The following is a 25,037-nucleotide window of genomic DNA, read 5'->3' on the forward strand; positions in this document are numbered from 1 at the left end:
AATTCTTCACATACAAATGGGCCAAATATGAAGCGATATTAGGCGACACGTGAAAGGCAGCGGTACAAAATGTGCGGGAAATCGAAAGTTTTGGGACATCACATATTACCGTAATTCATAATACGTTTTATTCTATAAGAGTTGAGAGAAAGTAATCCACCTTGCAGACAGGCTCAAGTAGAAAGAAAAGCTGCCGTGTTGTGGCACTGAGAGCTCAAGTGAGTTTGAACAAAGTAATGATGCATGGCAGAGATTTAAGTTGTTATTGTTTGAAGTGAGCTGCTCGATCATAACATGGTAGTCACACACCAAGCCGTCCAGACTCAAAGACGCCTTCATATCAATGAAAGTGCTTTTCATGTGACGCTGCATGTACTGCTGTATAAAAGTGACTTTGTTACGAGTTTTTACCCGAATTTCATGTCCTCAGATCAAGGAAGGCATGTGTAATTAAGGTATAAAACTCATAAGTTGATAATGATCTAGATTGAAGGATGCATTTTTTCCTCATTTATTCCGAGCATTGAATAATCGTACTTTGCTGAAGGCGATGAATCAATTGAAACACCAACAAACGATCACGGAAACTTGCTACAAAAGGGTTTCTGTAGGACCTCTGTAGGGCTGAGGATGTTTCTACCTTTTTGAGAAGCATAGCCAGATATGAACTCACCAAACATTATCAGTTTTTAAACAAAATCCCGACGCGTCCTGTGTGCGGCATTCAAACATTTTATTCAAAAGAAATCCATTAGTGACCCAGACTGAAGAGACTGTTGACCCTTACCAGGTATTACATTAATTGTCGTAAGTTTGTTTTCAAACAAGATTGAGTATATTGTAAAACTATTTGTCTCACGCAGCTGTTGTCAACTGCAAACAATAAAACGGAATTCGGACAAACACAAATAAAGCCCAAGTTGAAGCCTGTTTAAGTGTTGCTTTTGTACGACAGATTATAGCAACTGTTGTACACTTATACTTAAAACACTAAATAGTTTCCTTATGGTATTTGACATGTTTAACGATAAATCTTGTCGTACACTACTTGTTCTGAGAGTTGTGACATTGACGAAACAAGAAGGGGTCGCTTAGAAACGTGGCGGAGAGGAAGGGGGCTTACACAGGAAATAGTTGATTTGATTGTCGTGTAGATGAGCCAATAAGCCGGGGCACTTATTAACGAGGCGGGTGGTAAGGGCTTATAATTGGAGCTTTATGGATTCATCTGAATTAGTTCATCAAAAGTTTCGTCATTTGTTTCAAAATGCTTTGAATTTACATGTTTAAACTCAAACAAGTCATGTCTTCAGGATATCGTTCTGATCAGTCAGTTTCCATGGTAACTGAACAAGACCGAAAAACGCAACCTCTGCTGTATGATTGTCACGTGATGAAACGCGGGCTGCTTGAAAACTTCAAAACTTTTAAGACATTTTAATCAACCACAACATCAATATCAACATCCTCGATGCCATAGCGCACTTTACTTCAGAAACTGACTCTAACTTAGGCTTCATTGCCATTTTTCCTTACAACTTTTGGTGATTATCTTTTCCGTTTCTTGGCTCGTCTCACACCAATTGTCAAAGATCTAACAGTTTGAGCTCAAAAACGCAAAAGGGTCGCTTAGCGAAAAATCACACATTGGATAGCTCTACTATCGTCTCGTCACGACAAACGTTCATTGAATTGTTGGTTTTCATGTATTCTGTGTTCAAAAAACATAACATGTTCTGGTAATCACGCGGTTTCTCCTCTCAACCAGTAATGACGAGAGTAGCAAAACTAGTTATGTGTTTGCTTTCTTGTGTTCCTTGAGAAAGCGAAGCTACATATTATCAAATGAAGTAATTTTTTTAGCCTATTGTTCGAGTACACTTCAGCATCCTGTCCTAAAATAAGTCTGCTTTGCATTTCAGTGAATGTTTGACATTAATATATTTACTTAGGGTGCTATTACAAATATTAACAGTCCGCTCCTTCAGCTCGTGCTATCGCGGTTTCTCTGTTTCTCAGCCCTGTTTTCTGACGGAGTGGAGCTTCTGTTGCGATGATGACGATGATGATGCCGACGATGACGATGGTGATGATGATAATGACGCGACTTCCGGTTCTTCTCATTAGAAGGGTTCCTGCCACTCTCAGCACTCCTACTGCGGCTGCGCTGAGGATGGTCAGTATTACTAACATGGGTACCCTGACGTTTAACCCCACCCTGCCCCTCATGGGCACTACGCTTCACCTCTTGCTCACCATCGCTGTCGGAGCTATCACTGTTTGTATGTGATTTATCTTCTTTAAGGCAATGCCTGTTGCGTGGAATGAAATCTTTGTCACTCTCAGCATATTCTCTGTGTTTTTCAGCAAGTTTATTCAAGTCGTTTGATCTGCCTGCATGACTTATTTTGTCCTCTTCAGTTAAAGACCTGCATGTGTTATTATCTTCTTCGTACTCACGAGTTATACTTCGTGAATTCCGATCAGCGCCGTTCGACTGCAATCTCGTCATTGTGCTCTCTTCTTCTTCAAAGTTGCTTCTTTTTCTCTCAAAGCGAATAATCTTTTCATTTTCTTCCTGTCCTTCGCTATCACTGCTACCAGTCGACTGATATTTAACTCGCTTCTGGTTGGTCGTGTTTCTGTCAATGTTATTGTTAGATGGCTTTGGATCACTCGGTTTTCTAGCTCGTAGTCGATAATCAACAGAGGAAGTCATTTTATCGTCTTTACTTGGTTTTTCTTCAAAGGCTCGTATTGTTCTGGGTGTCGGCTCAATGTCTTTGTCACTACTTTCGCCTCTGTTTCGTTCCCACAGAGTTTTGCTTGTCGTTAAACTCTCGCGTCTTTCACCATCACGAAATGTTCTCTGTAACAATTCTTGGTCCACCTGGGCCTGTACGTCAATGCTTGTTTCAGGAGACATGGAGCGTACTCGTCTTCGAGGAGACCTCGATCGCCTTCGAGGAGACTTCGATCTTCTGCGTGGAGACTTCGGGCTTTTTCGTGGGGACTTCGAGCTTCTTCGAGGAGACTGCGATCTCCTCGAGCTTCTTCGTGGGGACTTCGAGCTTGTTCTTGAGGACTTTAATCTCCTTCGTGGAGACTTCGAGGTTCTCCGCGGAGATATCGATCTCCTTCGTGGAGACTGCAACCGTTCTCTTGAAGACCTTGAACGTTTGTGTGGTGATGCCGACGGTTTTTGTGGTGAATCTGAACGTTTTCTTTCAAACGAAGCGACTCTTCTGCGTGGAGACCTGGGCCGGCCACGTGGGGACCTTGAACGTTCTCGTGGAGATCTCGCGAGTCGTGGAGATGTTGAGCGCCTTGGAAGAAAACGACGTCTCGTGTTGTTACGGGATTCGTTCGGAGGTGAGGATGGTGGGGGCGTGCGATATCGCTGAAAGAATTAAGAAAACAAACATTGTTACAGGGATGGCCTCCGTTAGGTCATTCAAGACATTTTGAGTTTCCTTTCACAAAAAAACACAGTGATCACACAGTGAACATAATGACCTTGGTTGGCACTAAGTATATGTAAACCAGACATAATTAACCGATAAACCGATAATCGATAACAATCGAATCAATCAAAGATTGATAACGATTAGCGACAGCCAAATTGATGAAAAAAAGTTGTGAGTTCGATTGTTATCGATTGCCGATAGTAATCGATAACGATTGATTCATCGATTGGTATCCATTGATATTGTCAAGCAACTGAAACAACGAACAGAAACACTTTGGGTTTTACATCTTTCTCTTGTAGTTTACGACACGGGAAGAAGCTTAGGCCAGAGTAGCAGTGTAAAACCCTCCAGTCTCATTGGAGCATTGACATTTAGATGAAGCAAAATAAACAACAGAGTCAGTGTTCTAGTGATTTCAATTATTTGCATTAGGAAACAAACGTAAGCCATCTTTGAAAAGTCTGGAAAAATTGATGTATGGTTAAATGGTTATTGTCGATGTTTTTCAATCGATAACAATCGATATTCCTAAAGACAGGAATTATTGATTGTTAGCGATTTTTTCAATCAATAGCAATCGATAAAATTTTTTACTTTCGCTTCGATCGTTATCGATTGCAGATAACAATCGATAGAAATCAGCGATTGATATTGATTGAATCGATTTGTTTGCGATATCGATTTTTATCGATTGACTAAGCCTGATGTAAATCAAGGCATAAGAAATGACAAGATCCACACCATGTTTCCCCTTCCTCTCAGAATCCTACCAGACTTGGAAATCTGCAAATACATACAATCAAGATCAATATTCATCTGTGGACCAAAAATGCTTAAAACACTGGTGGGTTTTATTAACATACATATTTTTTAACCGGAACAAGACCGTCCAAATTTCCAAGACTTTCTTTCATACCAACTCCGATAGTTTTGAAAAATTTAACATAATCATAAATGTAAGCATGCCTTCGAGCCTAATGGCCCGTCAGGCAGTTTCAATTGTATGGAGGGACTAGGGGGGAATATTTCTAGTGTTCCTACTCCCCCCTGGATGGGATGCTAGTCGATCACTGGGTTGACCCCCAGCAGAAATTCGCCAGTAGCCATTTATACACTTGGGTGCAGAGAACCATAGCATGGGTACGTTTAGAGGCTATTTTCGACCTCAGATGTATTCCAATTCATTTTGTTCATAATTTGGCTTTCTGGTTAAGTCAAGGGTAAGGCGGTCTGCGCCACCCTCTGGATTGAAAGGAATGGGTTCATACACTGGCCAGGGTCACTGTTCTATGTTCTTGAGCAGGACACTTTACTCTCACAGTACCTCTCAGTAGCTGTTAATCGAGCAAATATTTCATCCATTGAAAAAATTTTCTATTTTCGGCTTCTTTCATTTAAATCTGACATTACATCATTTTATTAATGATGACCTCTATCAAAAGTGCACATGTGAAGCTCAACACACTTTCTTGTATCTGTGTACATACCCTGGTCTTTCTTGAAGTCTCTTCAGGCGGAGCTTTGTATCCTGCTGCTGGAAGGTTGCTTGTGCTGTTGGAAAAAAAAACATTGTGTGAACGTTTCACTAATGGCTCATCAGGCTAGTGCTTAACTCCTGTTTCTGTTGAATGAAGGGGTTTGAAGTATTGCCACCCCTCCCCCTCCAAATATAAGCAGTGTTAGTTCACCTCCGGTTACTGCAAGTATTTTACCAGGCACCAGTCAAAATCTCTATGCCTGGGTATCCTGTGTAAGAGACACGGGCATATACTTCTGACACAGGAAAAGAAAAAAGACACAAGGACTTCAAAAAATATATTTTTTCCTTTTAATTAGAACACTTTTAAATTTTGAAACAGGAGATAATATAAAAAATCAAAAATTAGAAGTGGTACATCTGCTGAGTGGCTATTCATCCACTTTATTCAGACTGAATTGGAAGAGTCAACTCTCAAAACTGCTGACTCCATGTAGTAATGTGATTTGTTGTTTTTTTGTGATGGGAGGAAAAGTGGAAAATGAGAAGAAAATCTTCTTTAATAAGAAAAAGAACCAAAAACAAACCTAACCAGCATATGATGCCGTGTCCAGGATTCAGACCTTGGCCACACTTTTCCCACAGTGTAGTGTTGTGGCAATGTGTAGTTCCAGAAAATATCCATACCTCCCCCACAAAAGGGATTTTTTTCTATGACCCCCCCCCCCTCCCCCGCTCAATAAAGCTTCACACATTTCTTTAAATATTTTGGTCTAACAGACCCCCCAATCCCCCAGGAAATTCCAATCTCTTCTGTGAGGGGGGGGGAAGAGGGGGTAATGGATATTTTCTGGAACTGCACAATTTAACAAACAAACAAGCAGTAATTCATGTTTCATTTATCAGTATTCTTATGGAGCATGGTAACTTCACAAACCTATTCTTTGCCTCTTCAAGCCTCTTCTTCCTTACAGGGGAGGGGGTGCGACTTCTTCTCAACAGGAAGGAGTTATTAGGTACATCTGGAACCTCATCCGCAGCAACTGTACTGACGGGTTCAGGGATCTGCTCTGATTTCTCATTACCTGAGCTGAAAATAAAAATATCTTCTGTTGGCTTAACTTTCATTCAATGGTGAAGTCACCCAGTCTTAGCTTGGTAATCAATAAAAATACATTGACCACTCCTATCTTGATTGGTAAGATTTCAAGAACAGTGACTGACTGTGTATTAATAAATGCAGCTAAATGTGCATGTACTATAAATCACTGTTAATCACCATGGAGGAGGAGAGGTTATTACTTCAAACATGTCTAAGAGGGGAGCTCAATAGACAGGAAGGTTTACTGGTGTGCCCTACTGGTCAGGGTGTGTGGAGGTCCCCTCCCAGGTTCAAAACCTCATCCCTTCTGCTGGATGGATTTGTGTTGGGTGGTTCCGAGTTCAACTCCTCCACACTTTGTAAGTAGCTGCTTAGCCTCCAAACATTTGTTTTTTAGGCAATTTATGTTCAATTTACAACAATTGTTTCTTGATTTAGTTTCCCCATTTGGCCAAGCAGTGCCAAATACATGTACCATGACATGCAAATAAAGTGATTTAATTTTGTTCATTTTTCAATTCAGGGAAATACCTGTGAGTTAACAGTTTCAGTGACTCTTTTCATATCATACTGTACTTTGATCAATGAAGTGTTATATTTGTGGATTAATAATGATCATTAAAGAGTACAAGTGTGGTAATGTTTTCTCCAAGGGCCACAGTTAGTGATTTAGTTTCCAGACTGGTGCCATAAAAAATTGTGCAGTCTGTCACTCATTGTTTTGGTTCAAGAGGAAGCTGGACTGGCTTCATAGAATACAAAGAAGGTCTAAGAAACACCTTGTGATGCATACATGCTGTGGTTTTCCTTGCACTGCTCCTTACAAAGTCTATTGTTTGCTAGCAACTGTTTAGCTAATCCAGTGAAACCCGTTATGCAATCACCTTCATGCCATACAATGGTACTCAAATTGAGGGTGTATTTGTCTTACAGGAAATCTTAAAGTATCAGTATACCTCCACTGACATGAACAAATTCTTGTGCGCAGCCATTGAAAATATACGCCTATAAATTATACATTTCCTGAAAGCTTAATAAATGTGGAAATCAATTCTGTTTGTGTGTTCTTTTCATACCTAGCCTGCGAGCAGGCTCACACTGGAGCACAAGCGCATGTGGCTTAACCGTGTGCATGAAATCGAATGCTAAGGCCGCGAGATGAGAAAGCAAGCCTGCTCTGATCTCTGCAAATTTTTCATTCCCACCCCAGAAACCGCAGACAAAAATAAGCCAACTAATTTTCACCAGAAGAACAAATTTTGGCAGCTCAGATTTCTCGGGAAAATTGCAAATCTTTTTCATAGCAACATGCAGGCGCAATATTGATGATATCAATTGTTGTTCTGCTGAAGAAAAACCGCCAAAGTTAACGTCTAGCAAGGACACACACTTGATTACAAGTGATTTTGCTTTGGCAGTCTGGTCTTTGATGAAGCTGGTAAACGGGTAAATGCCTTCCTGTTGTTTTGTTACCTACTTGCAATCATGTACGTTTGTATTATTTAACTCTTCCCAAGTACATCTTGATTCATTAACATACTTTCAACTGCTATTTCCTGCTCCCTCTTTAGTTTGAAATTTAACGAGAAATAGACTGGAACTGTGTTAAAACATCAGTAATACGCACACTCAACTCATCCTCTGACTCCAGATGTGGACGACTTATTTTTTATTGTGAGAACGTGCGGTAAATTACCAACTCCATGGGGATCTAATCGCTCCTCTTCAAACATAATAGATCAACAGTTTTCTCGCCTTTCCCGCTTTCTGACCAATGGTATTTCACTTTGCTCAGGCGAAGCAGAAATGAAAAAATTTCAGAAATCAAGGCGGGCTCACTCTCTTGGCACCTCTTCACCAGACTCCCTCCTGCCGGATCACTTTGCTCTTTGCTGCTCGCGCACGTGACTCCAAGGTGAGCCTACTCGCAGGCTATACCATTCTAAAGTTTGCTGTTCAAGCTTTAGCTTATTACTTAGTAAGAAAATCAAATGGAATAGAAACTCTTGGCAAAAACTTTCATGTACACGCCTCCTTTCTGGAAATTCTTTAAAATGCAGAAGAATCACCAATAGACATTTGGAAATAGAGATTTACAATGAAAATCAAACTTCTTTTGGTCAAGTGGAAAGGTATAACAAACCTGTCTTTAATTTCCTTATTTTTCTTATCTTTTGTCTTCTTCTTTTTCTGTTTTCTTTCTGCAGAATCTTTCTTGCGTTTTTCTCTTTTTTTCTTCCTTGTTCGTTCTTCCTTCTTCTGACTCTCATCTGAAGAGGACCGGCTGTCTGACTCTGTATCAGACTCTGACTTAGAATCAGAACTGGAATCTGACTGCTGTTCCTTCTTTCTTTTTTTCGTTTCAGCTTTCTTTGCTGTGGGGAAAGGGATTAAAAGCATTGAAATATTAATAAAATTGAACAACAGGTCAAACCTGGATAAATGTTGACAAAGGCATTCAAACTCTCACACAGTCACAGGTTATTAAGTTAATATATATATATATATATATATATATTTTTTTTTTTTTTTTGATCTTGCATCTCATCTGTAAATATACAACCTGCAAAATGAAACGGACATGTTAATTGCGCCGCAATTTAGGCGAAGCAGTGTTTCTGGGTATTTCTTTTGATATCACCGAGACATTGACTTTTAAGAAAATTTCAAGGATATGATTGTATTCTATAACTATTAAGCTTTCAGAAAATGTATACATGTAGGTTGATGGGGTTTTCTTTCAAAGAGTCAGTGTAAGAGCGCGATTTCCAAACACTGTCAATCCACCTATCATGATACCTTAAATTACATAAGTGTCCCACGGACTTTTGTCCACGATTGTCTGATTTTCAGGTCTCATGGAAAAATGCAAAATTACGATGGTTTTTAACCCTAAATGCATTTAGAACCAGAAAATGTGAACATCTGAGATTAGAAAGGCATTTCTAAGAGCTTCTACACGGCTTCTTCTGTATTTTTCAATGGTTTTGGACCCACCGAGAAAAGTGCTGATCTCAAATAATGTAGAAATTTTTGTATGTGATAACAGTGATAAAATTATGGCGTCACTTGATTTGGATACATAACAAATTATTACAGCGCATTTCAGTGAATACAAAGATACTGAGGCCCTATACTCTTCGGGTAGTGACATCAGCATTCATTGGTCATCACACAGTACTCAGCAGTGAAGAAAGACAACGTTAACTCAATTTTCTCAAAGTATCAACTAAGAAAACCAGTGAAAATATTTTTCAACACGAGATGTATGGTACTTTTTCGAAATTATTTGATAAAAGTCATCAGAGCACGCTGGCAGTGAATGTAACAGTACTCACTTGATTCAGTGTCGAAGAGTTGACTTAATGATGAAAAGTGAGTACCATGTTTGCAGAGCTCAAAATTAAGTTTTTCCGAGCAATAAAGGTGTAGAAAGATCGATTGCCAAATGCAGTTCACTTCAACATTCTTAAATGTGAGCTTTTGGAAATAAGTAGGCATATTTTAAGGTTTTAAAGTGGGTACTGTTGCTGAGAACTGTTGAGTTATGCAAATAAAGGGTGACCAACTCATTGTGCACAACATTAAAAAATGTCACACAACATTATTTTGTAAACAAATAAAAGGAAATGACTTCCACTGCCTGGAAACAACTTTCAAATATTTGGATCAGTACCCTTTGGATGAAATTATATAGTTTGCGATGCCCGCTCACTGCATGTATCACATATTAATGCTACTGATGACTTTTCGCACGATTTCCCGGGATGAAAGCTTTCTGTTTTTCTTAAAAAAGAAGACTTTTGCTCCCTGTTAAACAGAAATTCTTGTCATATGCACCATGATTTAAAATGCCCACTGCTGCCTTCAGTGTTAACCATGTTTGTCATTTCAAACACTGCACATGTGAGTATGACAGAGAACAAATTCATATTTACACCTCATGTGGGGAAACGTTGAAAAGGAAAAAAAGGGTTAATAAACCACAAAATAGCTCAAAAATATTCATTGTATTCCGATCTATTCACAGAGTTGAGAAAAAACACATTTAGAATGTGAAAAACCACTGAAAAGTGACATTTTATTTCTCAGCTGAAATTCAGGCAATCAAGGACAAACGTCTTGGGCCAAATTTGCACTTTTGCAAACAAGCTAGACGTGAATACAACTTTACCTGCCTAACCTCTGAAAGCAGTGCTTTTACCAAACTTCAGTAGTAAAACACAGATAATTCTTTAAATTATGTTAGTGTCCCAAGGACTTTTGTCCACGATTGTAAGTAAGGCAATGACCAATGAACTGCTGCATAAAAATATTACCAAAAAACCTCATTGAAGAGTAGCAAAACTGAAATGAAAATTCATGCTATTTCTCCTTTGTAATCTGACAAAACCAGATAGAGGCTGTGTTTACATGAACATAATTACACTCGTATTTTTGTGTTCCCAGGGTCATAGCAATCATACGCTCATATGCATAATTGTACCTCTTTAAATCCAGAAAAAATAAATTTGTAGATATTTATCAGCGAAAAGCCTCCATGAAAATTAAATCAGCAACAGTATCTAGTCTCTCCTGCTAAACCTATTATCAATAATCCCAAAGGTTGATATATAAACATCATAAGTTGCTAATACCCAATGTTTTTCAATGTTTTAATTTATGAAACTGTTCCCAGGAAAAAAGAGGAAGTAGCATTTCCAAGCACCTGAAAATAAAAGTATAAAAATACTCTACGAAAAATGCACACTATGCCCTTGGTTTCCTTGACCTTGTATCATGGTAAAATGACACCAAGGTTGAATGATGAAAGCAAAACATAAAACGAGAAAAAGGATGTCTGTCAACAAGTACAGTGTATAATGCCCCATCAGGATGGTGTTTATCTCTGGGTTCCATAATATCAAGTAACTAGAAGAATTTCTATGCAAGTTATAAAATTTCTTATTTAAGTTAGTTTACTTTATCTGGGAAAATATTACAATAATATTATTCTTACCTTTAGCCTTGGCTTTCGGAATAAGCTCCCCACAGTTGCTGATCTTGACATCAACTTGGGGTCGGCTTTTGTCGTCAACTCTTTGATTCTCTATTTCTGAAACCACCTCTTGTCCTTGTAGTACATGACCAAATATCACATGGATCCTAAGTGTTCAAGAAATTGCCGTATTATACATAATGTACCCTGATATAACGTAAGAAAATAACACTGACAGCAGATTATCTTGTTTTTCATACGGGCTCCAGCAAAATCTACACTGTAAACAGGTTAAGGCTTATCTGAAAATAATTTATTGCACCTTGGCTAAGAGCTCAACAGAATGCCCCCAGGTGCAGAAGGCTTCAACATCCCAGGAGCTTAAACAATGTCTTAAAAAGAAATTTGTACTTGATATAGAGCTTTAACCAAACCACAATGTCAACAGAAAGGAGAACACTACCAAACAAAAGGTTTTAATTAATAAGTAGAACAATGGCTGTGCACATGCCTCAGAAATTTTCGTGCAAAAACGTGAAAAGAAAAAAGTTCTGCATATTTTGGAGAATGCGAATGATGGCGGCTAATTTTTGCGTATTTTCATTTGGACTTGAATGCTGGCGTTATATACAGTTGGCTTGGGTGAGTTCTAAGACCAGTAGGTGCATTGAACAGAGCAAGACAATTGAAGGGGTGAGTGCAAAACCATGCTAAGTGACGATTTGGGTGAAAAAAAAATTTTTCGCAAAAGGGCTTGAATTCTTGCATGTGGTCTTCAATGTAATAGAAAAATGTGGTCCTGTATTTTTGTCGCTGGTTTTTGCTTCGTTTATAAAGATGCCGCTAGGAAAACCGAGTGGTTTTTCTTCATACGCAATATCTCGAAAACAAAGCGAAGCTTAGCGGAAAAACTACAGGACATTGTTAAACATACCTAAACAAAACTGCATGCGAAATTTGGAGCGTTTTCGACAAAGTTCACTTTTGACTAAAATACCTAGCGCCCTTTTCCTGCTGAGGTCTTCAAATAAACGAAGCCGGACCTTTGTTATGATAAACAGAGCCGATCCTTTGTTATAATGGCCAAGCCAAGCCAAGCCTTTGTTATAAGTCAAAGTCTCGCCTCGGTTTATCATAACAAAGGATCGGCAAGCCGCGTCCGCAAGGACTTTGATTTCACTTAGAAAGCAGCAAAATGTCAATTTCATGCAACGTATAAGCTCAAAAATGTTGATTTTAGGTCCAAAAAGGTTTAAATGTTGATTTGACGTTAATGCGTGACAGCAAGGAGGTTGATTTCTCTTAGAAACGAGCAAAATGTCAATTTCACGCAATGCATAAGCTCAATGATGTTGATTTCAGGTCTAAATAGGTTAAAATATTGATTTGACGTTAACACGTGACGGCAAGGAGGTTGATTTCACTTAGAAACCAACAAAATGTCAATTTCACGCAGCGCATAAGCTCAATGATGTTGATTTCAGGTCTAAATAGGTTAAAATGTTGATTTCACGTTAATGCGTGACGGCAAGGATGTTGGCTTCACTTAGAAACCAGCAAAATGTCAATGTCACGCAGTGCATACGCTCAATGATGTTGATTTCAGGTCTAAATAGGTTAAAATGTTGATTTCATGTTAACGCGTGACGGCAAAGATGTTGGTTTCACTTAGAAACCAGCAAAATGTCAATTTCACGCAGCACACAAGCTCAATGATGTTAATTTCAGGTCTAAATAGGTTAAAATGTTGATTTCATGTTAACGCTTGACGGCAAGGATGCTAGTTTCACTTAGAAAACAGCAAAATGGTAATTTCACGCAACTTATAAGCTCAATGATGTTGATTTCACGTGAAAACGCACTATAAATAGGGCTGACAGATTAACAGATTAACCCTTCTCCGCAACGTACGGGTCTCCATACATCTGCATGTCCGCTGATCCCAGAAGCTCAAAACACTACAAATCATGCCGATTTGAAATAAAATCAGCGCAACCTGGATCACAGATCTATGTTACAATCGATCGCTACTTGTTGGCCATTCTTATGTTTAAATAATCTAGTTACCAGTTCGAGAAACGTCCGCAGAACGTGATTGCAATGCATGCCGGGAAGGGTCTTTACACCTCGTGCGTGGGAAAACATGGTGGTCGATACAAGACAAATTTTATAAGTCTAAAACCAGTCCTCGCTTTCCAAACTTTGACGCTAGCAACGCTTGGCAAATGGGCCACGACTCACCAGAGGGTATGTTTTTTGGGCAAGAACTGCTCTTGGACTTTGCTGCCTGGCTTGATCTGACTTTGAACGCCGATAACACGATTACGGTATATCAGCTGCCTTCGAAGTTTCAGAACACATTTTGATTCTTTAAAACGTGCTGATGACTTACGGGTTTATCGAGACTTTATGATGCCTCTCAACCACCAGGCAGGCACACAAGGTACTTTAAAACAATGCTTAAGATATTAGTTGACAGAGCTCTAATGCGGCACATCTCTTTTTTGTTTGATGAATTTCGTTTGACTCTTGATCGATTCACGTGTTGTGCTCACGTCACTATACCCGACGTAAACAATCTGTTCCCAGATTTCCGCTGTATATATGCTGTGAGATTTGATTTTGACTTCTTACACTATAAACAGTCTGCCTGTTTGCTGTTCAACAAATAAACTCCTAAAGACATGGCTAGGAAAAGCCAAGTATTTTTGCATACGTTATAACTCGAAAACGAAGCAAAAACCAGCGACAAAAATACAGGGCTGCGTTTTTCTATTACATTGAAGACCACATGCAAAAATTCAAGCCCTTTCGCGAAAATTTTTTTTTTTCACCCAAATCGTCACTTAGCATGGTTTTGCACTCACCCCTTCAATTGCAAAATTCAAAGGTAAAATATAAATTCATTTTTACCAGGGGTTGTCCTTGGGGTCACCGTAGTCCTTGCTTAAGATTTCTACTGTTTCTTAAGAATCTTGCAATAATTGTGTACAGTTGGACCCTGCTAATTTAAACTTGGTTATATTGAATTCCCCCTTACATGTATTTCAAGCTCAGAACCATTTCCCTTGGATTGCCCTTTAGTAATTTACTATTGGCTATGTCTTACTTTCAAACTAATTTTTGTTTCCCCTGAGAGTTCAATATAGCTGGCTTTAATTATATATTTATTCAATGTTGACCAATTCATGTTGTTGTTGTTGTTGATGTTGTTAATCTTTTGTTCATTCTCATTGTCCTTAAGGGTATGATTTGCTTGAGCCTACAGCTGCATGGCTCCTCTCACAGGATAAAATTAATTTGCCCAAAGATTTTCTCTTGTAGAAAATGCAACTTATACTGTACAAATTAAGTAGCACCAAAGGCCTGAAATTCATGCAGAGAGTGAAATAATTCTTGAGAATATCTTTCTGTGGAGTGACACTTACCCATCAAGATGCGGAGTGGGCTGAGTTGTTCTGTGAAAGAAGAAATACATAATTACGTATATGCTAGCCTGTGAGCAGGCCCACACTGGAGCACAAGTGTGCACGGCATAGCCGTGAGTGCAAACGAAAAAGTGAGCCTGCTCTGATCCCTGCAAGTTTTTCATTTCCACCCTGGAAACCACAGAAGAAATAAGCCAATGAATTTTCACCAGAAGTATGAACTTTGGCAGCTCAGATTTCTCAGGAAAATTGTAAATCTTTTTCATGACAACAAACAGGTGCAATATCTGTTGTTGATAAAGTCTTGTTGAAACAAAACCGTCAAAGTTTATGTCTAGCAAGGACACACACTTGATTCCAAGTGATCTTGCATTGGCAGTCTGGTCTTTGATGATGCTTGTAAACGGGCAAATGCCTTTGTGTTGTTTCATTGCCCAATTGCAATCACATACGTTTGTAATATTTAACTCTTCCCATATGCAGTTGGCAACATGACAAGTATGTCTTGATTCATTAACATACATTTACTTTCAACTGCTATTTCCTGCTCTCTCTTAAATAGTTTGAAATTTAACGAGAAATAGACTGAAACTTTGCTAAAACATCAGTAACATGCACACTCAACTCTTCCTCTGACTCCAGAATGTGGATGACTTAAACATGTGGTAAATTACCGACTCCATGGGGATCTAATTGCTCCCCATCAAACGTAATAGATTGACAGTTTTCTCACCTTTTCTGATTTTCAACCAATGGTATTTCACTTTGCTCAGGCGAAGCAGAAATGAAAAAATTACAGAGATCAAGTCAGGCTCACTTTCTTGGCGCCTCTTCACCAGATCGCTTTGCTCTTCACCGCTAGCGCATGTGACTCAAAGGTGAGCCTGCTAGCAGGCTATATGTATGCATATGTTATACTTACAGTAGAGGAGGACCATGTTTAATATGAAGCAAATCAGTAAAACTGCATCTGTCAAAAACTTAGAATGATTCCAAAGTTTGGATCGAATTAGGGAAAATGGCCATTTTGTAAGGGCTTAAAAGCCACACAAAATGCCATGTAATGTCAACTAATAAGATGTGCCACGGACAAAACAAAAAATCCAAGTTGGACATCCTTTTCCTTCTACCACATCTATAGATCTATTGTTTCTGTCTTTTTGTGGTTTTTGACTTTCGGCAGGAAGGAATTTGCCCAGAGTCAATCTGCCAGTGACAGTTCTCCAATAGAAACTCTTCTTCACCAGCGACGATAGCACAAAGTGTAACAAAAAACCTGTCTGCAACAAGTCCGAAATACTTGGAAGGTTTGCGCACAGAAGAATTCATGGAGGTGTTTAGACTTCTGGCCACAAAGGTCACCTTCAGGTCATCATTATTAATTCTTCTTCTTTAAAATTGATAACAAGAAATTGCGTGGTTTGTCTATTGTAATCATTGTGAGTTATTAAAATTCTAAAAAGAATGCAAGTGCAATGCTGTTAATCATTGAAGAAGTTACTAATTAATTAGTGCATGCTTACATGTATTCACTCAAAACTGCACTTAAGACCTGGACACATGAGCACATATCACGCAACATTTTTCATTTTCCTGAAATATTGCATCCAATATTGCAGCTGTAGCACAAGATTCTACTTCTGCAATATTGTGTGCAAAATCACATACAACAATTTCAGGGTTGGGCACAAAAATGCAATTTAGCCATTGCAAGCAAATATTGTACAAAGTGTGAGGGGTCTTGTCTCCAAGTTGTGTGATTACCTAGATAGACAATTCTACTTACATGCACATGTTTGATAGTGTTACTTACATAAAGAACTGTGATCCATTTGTATTTGGCCCTCTGTTGGCCATGGATAACAGCATCGGCCTCTCATGCTTTAGTTGAAAACCCTCATCTGTCAAAGTAAACATATTTCAGAAAATTATGCAATTCATTAGTCATTTAATCATTGGAAAGAAATTTGCATGCACACATAGCATCAGTTACATGAACAAGTTACATGTTAAACTGGGTGTGTTTAAAATACAAAATGACAAAATGATGAAGTGACACTACAGTTAGCCTAAATGGTGCTCAGGTTAGCCTAAATATCACTGACTCGAGTCAGTGGTTAGTTCTCAGGGTTCACCCTCACAGACACTCATATCCTACATTGACTCTTATGCTAGTACCATTTCATCATTTTGTCATTTCATGTTTTTAATTACCACCTTGGGTTTCTGTAGCATAAAGCGAACATGAAGCAATGAGGAATATTGTTACCCTCTTTAGACTGATGCATTGAGGGTAGTCCCAACCGAGCTCAACCACCACCAACCTTCCAGGATCCAAAATAAATAAATAATAGTGATTGGATCGAGTGGAGTACAATTTAGGGAGTAATCACGCGAGTAATTTCAAAATTGGACGAGCATGAAGCGTGAGGCCAATTTGAAATTACAAGCACAATTACTCCCTGAATTGTACAACACGAGGTCCAATTACCAAATTATTAATTAAATCTATGACAAATTTCGGAATTAAAAATGTCTTTTGAGAACTTCTTTTGAGCAAAAATGTCTGCAGCGCCTTTCATAAGTTTTGAAAACTGTACAAAACATTGTGAAGGAAGCCATTTAAGCGCACGTAATTCACTTTAACTGAGGCAATTGTCTCCACTCACTTGTTACTAGCAAAGGCCCTGTTAAGTACATAGAGGATATTACATGGCTGCATGGACATACGAAATTTATCTTCAAGTGTTAAAAAAATATTTCACAAGTGAACATAGCGAACAAGCGAAATACTTTTCAACACAAGAAGAGATTTTTTATATCTCCAAGCAAATTGTAATTTTCTTTGTGTTATATAAAATTTTCACAACACATAACAATGCCTTTGGCAATTTCCGAAGATTTCCGACCACTTTTCAAAGATTTCCGAAGATTTTCCAAAATTTGTCTGAAGGCCAGATGAATGTTTCCAAACATTTTCCAAAGATTTCCAAACATTTCCCGTAAATTTCCAAAGATAACAGAAGATTGCTGAAGACTTCCGAAGACCTAAAATACCGAATATCCGAAGATCCGAAGATGTTTCAATCATGTGCCAACAAATTTAAGTGCAGTTAAAGGAAAAAAAATGATATCCTCACATGTGTGGATAAAAATGATATCTTCGCATGTAGGATATTGTTTATCAATTTGCTACCACTCATTATACCACTACCTTTTATACAATAAATGAATCTTAAGTTTATATGCAAATTACACAACTGACCATTGAATGTGCCTCCATAAATGGATTCTCCTCCAGTACCATTCCCTATAATAAACAGAGAAATAATCCTTCAATAAAGTAATTACATAACCATTTTTAGTCGTCAAGGTATTGTTTAGAGTTGCACTCAAAGAAGTAACAAACAAACAAACATTGCCATGTCCATTTTAAAGTGGTGTCTTTAAGGTTTCAAATAAAGCTTGAAACACTCCCAGATAGGTCTCCGTTAGCGATTTAACTATTGAAAATGTTGTGACGAGAATATACATGTATTACCTTTCCATATGGGAGTCTCCTCTCCTTGGGCTTTCATATCATTTTCCCATGGCCATCAATTTGCAATTTACCTGTCTCGTTACCTCTCTTGACCTGAATTTGCCAAGGCATTCTACTACTGTACATGTACATGTACCCGTTTTTCAAACCTCATCCAAACTCATCAGGACTAAATGAGCGTGGAAAAGGTGCCTGTTAAGCTCTCGGCTGTTAAGCTGGACTGTTCACTGAGACCAAAAAAAGTTGCCATTGTAGAGAGGTGGCTGTTAGAGGAGGTCCAACTGTCTTACCACAATCTTAGTTACATAAGGGAAGGGGCAGATCAGGAGCAAAGCCTTTGGACGCACCATAAACATGATGCAACAAAAGCATAATGGCCTGACCTCAGTGGGAGAGCTATAAACTCAGGGGACCCCTGCAAAACCACCCCCATATCAACAGAAAATTTGCTAACCAGCAGTTGTTTCAAGTTTAACTAAATTACATTTAGTCACATAGGACACACCTTTGGTGAAATCTCCTCCTTGAATCATGAAATCCTTGATGACACGGTGAAACTGCGATCCCTTGTAATGCAATGCCTTGCCTGAAACCTTGCTTAGGCCTTTTTCTCCTAAAAAAATCATATTAAACCTTTGACCTTAACAGGTAACAATAATAATTATTAAGACTTAATCCCAAAGGCAACAATAAACCCTTCCATGTGTTATCAAGGCTAAAAAATCTTAGATTTCAGCAATGAAGCTGATGTTGAACAATACACCTACATACACCAATACTTTTAGTAGCTACATTTAATTAAGAGTGCCTGCCTGTAGAAATCACACAAATTCTTAATTTCGCGGCAAGGGTCGAAAATTCGATTTCGCTCATATTCTTATGGTAGATAGGCTAGGGCATGACAAAAACTACTGGATAGTTTTTTTGGCAAAATATCCTTTTATTTCAAAGAAATAGGCAAATTACCAAATTCCGTTAAAATCGTCATTTGACGCACCATTTTATTAAGCAAGTTTGAGAGCCTCGCATGCAAAACCACCTCATTCTTCCATCTTCAAAACACTCAAATATTTTTCTTGCAATGTTTAAATGTGTACTGGGTTGATTTTAGGGAATGTTGCGTTGTCTTTTTGGATGCAAAATAATTAAATTTCAAAGGCATGTATTTCATTCACTTAAAAGTACTTCGTGAATATAGTTAATTTTCACCATGTGCGAAACCTTCAAATGGATTAAGCTTCTGGTGGTTGAATTGCAGAAGGATGGTCTACCGATTCCTGTGAAAATTTCTTTGGGCAAATGGTTGTGAGCGACGCGAGAGCTTTTCAAAGTACGTTAAAAATGCAAATATTTGACCATCCGTCGTCAAATTTCAATTTACGGGTTAGACGTATATGTTAGCATGCGCCACATGACTTGACCTATAATAAGTTGAAATAGACACAGAGCTGATAATTTTGAAGTGTTCTAACCTTATTTGTTGTAAAAGGTAGGTCCAAAGCCGATTTGACGTGTTTCTAGTCGATCTCTCACCATTCGTCGCACATAAAGCAGAAGTTTGCTTTTGTTTACACAAGGTTAACGTCCAATGTACATCGCCTACCGTCAACCTATTATTGGCCGAATACCATGAATCTGACCATCTTTCTGCGCATATGAACATCACTGCATCTAAGTCAAAAACGGCTGAGTCATTTGTTGATAGTTGCTTGCTTTGCACTGCGCCAAAATATTACGTTTGATCGATTGCTGACCATCGCTGATAAGCTTGTCGGCGCAGCACAATCTTACTGCCATTATTTGTTCGTCACGCAATGCTGTCATGACATATGCTGCACATTTTGAGCTATTTTGTATAGAGCACTCTCAGGATAAGTGAAACAATTTAATCATTGTTCATCTGTTTGTTCATATATATAATAATATGTGTATATTATATAATCGTATTCTATAGTGTGCGTGGCCTCGGTCCAAATCACGTTTGTTGTATGTTCTGATGTTTCAGACAACAGCTGATAAAGCTAGTGTCTGCACTCACTAGAATTTAAAAAAAATGGCCATAAACAAATTATGAGTCAATGAAGCAAGAACTAGCTGAAATAAAAATAGGAAATCACAACGTGTCTAATTCGTGAGAAAAACAGACTAAATTTAATTAATAATTACGTGAGTAAATAACCCTGGCCATGCCATTTTACGTAAAAGAATAGGCTTTGTCAATAATTTAACTATAAAACATTGTGACAAGACAAAAGTTAAAACCATCACGGTTAAAAAGTGATGTGCAAGTGATGGCACCTCTAATATCGTGGCACCACTACCATTTAAAGATCAACAATTAGCCAACTCAGTAAAAAGAGAGATGCAAAATCTGAGCGCAAAAATTGGAGTACAAATAAAGCCTGTCTTTCAATCAAAAAAAAAAAAAAAAAAGATCAGTCAAGTCCTCGCCCCGAAAGAGAAGAAGCCGCCGATTGTCAACAATCAGTGCGTGGTCTACAAATTTCAATGTGATCTGTGCGACGCAGATTATGTCAGGTACACAACCCGACACTTGCGCCAACGCATCAGCGAGCATAAACATTCTGCAATTGGAAGACACTTGGAAGACCATGGCCTATCGAAGTCTGATTTGAAGGACAAACAATTCTCGATTTTGAGGAAATGTAGAACGAAGTTTGACTGCTTAATATTCGAGATGTTGTTTATTAAGGAGCTAAAACCTGGGCTAAATACCCAGAAGGACTCAGTTCATGCTAAACTGTTTACGTGACACTGCGTGTAAATATTTCTCGCATTTAATAGTGTTTTATTTCAGTCTCTAAGGATTTGTTTTGTACAATTATATTCAAATAACATTTTCTTATTCATTTTGACTTGAAAATGATGTTGAGTCAACGTCGAAACGTCGTCGCTTTTTAGAGTTTTTCTACAGTTTTTAGAGTTTTTAACCGTGATGGTTTTAACTTTTGTCTTATTGCATGCCATTTTATTTGGCGTATTTTGTTTGCTGAGTGGCGAGGCATTGGTATGTTTGTAACAGAAAATAGAGGACTGTTGTCAATACAGTCCAAAATTATTGTCGGTAAAATATTGTAAATAAAACACCTATTGACCGGTTACCTCCGCGGCCACCATTTGGTCGTTCCGATATGGGTTTCATTATTGTCTTTACTCCTATTTTAAAGCGGCCACCCAAAATTTAAAAACTTTGTTTTGGAAAGGGCAATGGCAGATAAGAGTCTGAGATTGAAGGTACATGACAAGTGATAATTCAAACACACGTCTATCATGATTGTCTTGAATTGACTCCATGTTCACCGAGAACTTTACAACCTGATAGTGAAAAATTAAATATTCAAGGTACATCAACCTCTATTTAAGCGGCTAGCCCCATTAAGCAGTCACCACCCATTTCCCCGAGGGTAGCCCACTGTATTACATGTAAACCAAAAATAATTGCAAGGCGTGAAAAGATCTAGGTACGAGTTTAGCTATACAGTATTACGCAGGGCATGTAGGTAGCGGTGGTTAAGTAAAAGATAACAACAGGGGCAATGGTAAACTATTCATTCTTTTCATTTCTTAATTTAATCTCTTCCTACTCAACACGATTGTGTGCTCCCAGTGGTTCCAAGCCTTACGGAGCCTTACGTATTAGGACAGAAATTGTCCTACCCCTACCCCCTTAAAATGGGATGACAGCATTGCGTGACGAACAAGGAACCACTGTAAGCAAGGATTCAAGCCATCAAACCATGATGATCAAACGTAATATTTTGGTGTAGTGCAAAGCAAGCAACTATCTACAAATGACTTAGCCTTTTTTGACTTAGACGCAGTGGTGATCATATGTGTCGAAAGAGGGTCACAGATTCATGGTATTCGACCATTAAACAAGTTGACAGTTGGCAATGTACATCGGACTTATGCAAACAAAAGCAAACTTCTGCTTTATGTGCGACGAATGGTGAGAGATCGACTAGAAACACGTCAAATTGGCTTTGGACCTGCCTTTTACAACAAATAAGGTTAGAACATTTCAAAATTATCAGCTCTGTGTCTATTTCAACTTATTATAGGTCAAGTCATGTGGCGCATGCTAACATATACATCTAACCCGTAAATTGAAATTTGACAACGGATGGTCAAATATTTGTATTTTGAACGTACTTTGAAAAGCTCTCGTGTCGCTCACAACCATTTGCCCAAAGAAATTTTCACAGGAATCCGTAGACCATCCTTCTGCGATTCAACCACCAGAAGCTTAATCCATTTGAAGGTTTCGCACATGGTGAAAATTAACTATATTCACGAAGTACTTTTAAGTGAATGAAATACGTGTCTTTGAAATTTAATTATTTTGCATCCAAAAAGACAACGCAACATTCCCTAAAATCAACCCAGTACACATTTAAACATTGCAAGAAAAATATTTGAGTGTTTTAAAGACGGAAGAATGATGTGGTTTTGCATGCGAGGCTCTCAAACTTGCTTAATAAAATGGTGCGTCAAATGACGATTTTAACGGAATTTGGTAATTTGCCTATTTCTTTGAAATAAAAGGATATTTTGCCAAAAAAACTATCCAGTAGTTTTTGTCATGCCCTAGCCTATCTACCATGAAAATATGAGCGAAATCGAATTTTCGACCCTTGCCAAGTTATTTTCCATTTTTATGGACAGGGACTCTTAAATACTTTCAATTCAAACTTCTCTTCTCCTCACCCGTACAAAGGGCTCTAAAATTGTCACAAGTCTTCGGACAGATGTCAGCAAACAGCTCAAAAATGACCCTGCCAACTGAGGAAAGAACAAATGTTAAAACACTTAAAAATATCTATTGGTGTACATTATAAAGCATCATTGATCTACACAGTGGCTAAGCTGTTATTGGACTAGAGGCTGGATCAAGTGTTCTAGGCTGAGGTCCAGGCCAAGAACTTTTCATTGTGTTCTTGGGCAAGATACTTAATGTTTACAGAGCATCTCTCCACTCAGCTGTATAAATGGGTTCTGATAATGGGTGTCTCGAAAACTCAGACACTCAGAGTCTGTGTTCAGGGTTGCCACACACCAGAACAAAAAAAAAAATCCCTGACTTTTCTCTGACTGTAAAGCAATTTCACTGACCCTGCAGGATGACTATTCTGACCATGGATCAACAAAAATAAGGATAGCTCAGATAATTTTTAAAACAAAATTGCCTTATCTATACAAAAACATCTAATAAAATAATTTGCAGCAACCTTGAGATAAAATTCCCTGACTTTTCACTGACTTTGAACAGGGATTTAGAAACTCCCTGACCTGATACAAAACTCCCTGACTTTTCCTTGACTTTTCCCTGACCTTGAATAAAATCTAATTTTCCCTGCCTTTTCCCTAACCGTGGCAACCCTGGAGCTTTTGAGACACCCAAGGGGTTCGAGTTTTTCAGGTCTGAGGTCTGAGTTTTCCAGGTCTGAGTTTTCCAGACACCCTTCTTCCCTTCCAGTCCATCTCATTCTTACCCAAACCCTATCAAATTTTAATAGGGTTGAGGTAAGAATGAGATGGACTGGCATCCCCTCTAAGAAAGAAATACTCCTAATGGTAAATGCTTCAGAAACCTAAAGAAGATTAGGCAAGCATGGAACATTTCGGTCTATTGGTCATCGGCATTATTGCCATCATCTTATTGAATAATCCAAAATTTCTTTTGTTTTTGCTTTTCGTCATTCTAGTAGCCTGTTCTAGGTGTTCAGTTGGGGAGCAGCACAATAGAATGTATAACGTAAATGCATTCTTGTACATGCAATTCTGTCTCCAAAACATTTTATTTTCAGATGATTATCAACCAAACTTAATAACCTTGCAAAGTGCAACATGGGAATACAGAGAGAAGATATCCAGAAAAGGATAAGTCTGCTAAGGTTAACCAAATGGCTAGAACAGGAAAGGTAAGGAGGGGGACATTGGGGCACTTTGGTACTGGACAATTTTTGTTGCGGCATTTCGGTAATTTTAATCTCAAATTGTGGTATTACAGTATTCTCCGAACCTGTGGGATGCTTTTTTTTAGCATTTTGGATGGTATTAAAATTATCCTCCAACGTTTTCCAAGCATTTCCAGTTTCCAATCAGAAAAGGGTAAGTTATTTTTTGTTAATTATTAGCCAACATGCCAATGGATGTTACTTATTTTGTTTATTTTGTCTAAATCAAAAATTACAATGAACAATTTCCTAATAAAATTATTGTTATTTCCATGTTATTAATGCTCTAAACTTGACATACAGAGTAGCCTTTTTGGTATGACATTGAGTTTCAACTTGGTATTAAAGTGTTGCAGTATTTGGTGATTTTGTTTTGCGATGTTGCGGTGCTCAGAAGCCCCTAATGTTCCTCTTGGTAAGATGTTGCCAGGTTAGGCATAATCAGCTGGAATTGCTTAATGCTTCTTTTGTTTTACTTATAGCTTAACTAGATAGTTGGACATCTACATACAACTATTTAGACAAGTCACATAGGTATCGTTAACTTTCACACTAAATCTTCTTATCTTTGGCAAGCTATTCGTAACAAGTAAATAATGTTTGAGAAACTACGAAATCTGATGAAATCAGATTGCGAAGCTGGCAGAGAATACCATGGTAGGTCGATAGAGGGAGAAGTTAATGTAAAATACGCAGACGAGGTGCAGCTTGCTTATCAAAAATAAGACTCTTTTTTGTGTAAGTATACGATAATTGTAAAATTCTTCTAAGCAGCTGCATGTTCTTTGCTTGACAGCACATGAAAACTTAATCTGACGCGGAGGAATCCTAGCCAAATCTCAAGGCTTCAACCGATATTCTCTGCTTTTAAATAAAACAGATTTATCGAAAAAGAAGTCAAGATTATTTTGTAACCAAAATCTAGTAGTTATCTTACCTGGAGAGCCATTTATTTCCACATCAAAAAAGCACCTGGGACGATAGGCACCTTTCGCTTTAGGAACCGCCATATTGAATTATCTCCCTTGAAAAGACATATGGGATATTCCATTATGAAAAGTGA

The 25,037-nt window shown here is 38.2% G+C and overlaps 1 protein-coding gene across 2 annotated transcripts; it reads right to left on the minus strand.

Annotated features, from left to right (window-relative positions):
• Window positions 1-638: 638 nt before the first annotated feature.
• LOC145487971 (uncharacterized) lies at window positions 639-24,999 on the minus strand. 2 transcript variants are annotated; one of them, XM_081466735.1, is made up of 12 exons: window positions 24,912-24,999; window positions 22,725-22,799; window positions 18,502-18,609; window positions 17,721-17,765; window positions 16,269-16,356; window positions 14,456-14,485; window positions 11,049-11,194; window positions 8,193-8,424; window positions 5,885-6,037; window positions 4,958-5,021; window positions 4,212-4,253; window positions 658-3,400 (listed from the first exon to the last, which is right to left on the minus strand). In XM_081466735.1, the coding sequence occupies exons 1-12, from the start codon at window positions 24,982-24,984 to the stop codon at window positions 1,985-1,987; spliced, it is 2,472 nt and encodes an 823-aa protein (XP_081322861.1). In that variant the 5' UTR covers window positions 24,985-24,999; the 3' UTR covers window positions 658-1,984. The 2 variants fall into 2 exon arrangements, with proteins under 2 accessions (XP_081322860.1, XP_081322861.1); XM_081466734.1 differs by lacking the exons at window positions 16,269-16,356; window positions 17,721-17,765; window positions 18,502-18,609; window positions 22,725-22,799; window positions 24,912-24,999 and having other exon boundaries at window positions 639-3,400; window positions 14,456-16,230.
• Between the last annotated feature and the right edge of the window lie 38 nt (window positions 25,000-25,037).

This window comes from Orbicella franksi, chromosome 5 (assembly GCF_964199315.1).
Source record: "Orbicella franksi chromosome 5, jaOrbFran1.1, whole genome shotgun sequence".
NCBI classification, from domain to species: Eukaryota; Metazoa; Cnidaria; class Anthozoa; order Scleractinia; family Merulinidae; genus Orbicella; species Orbicella franksi.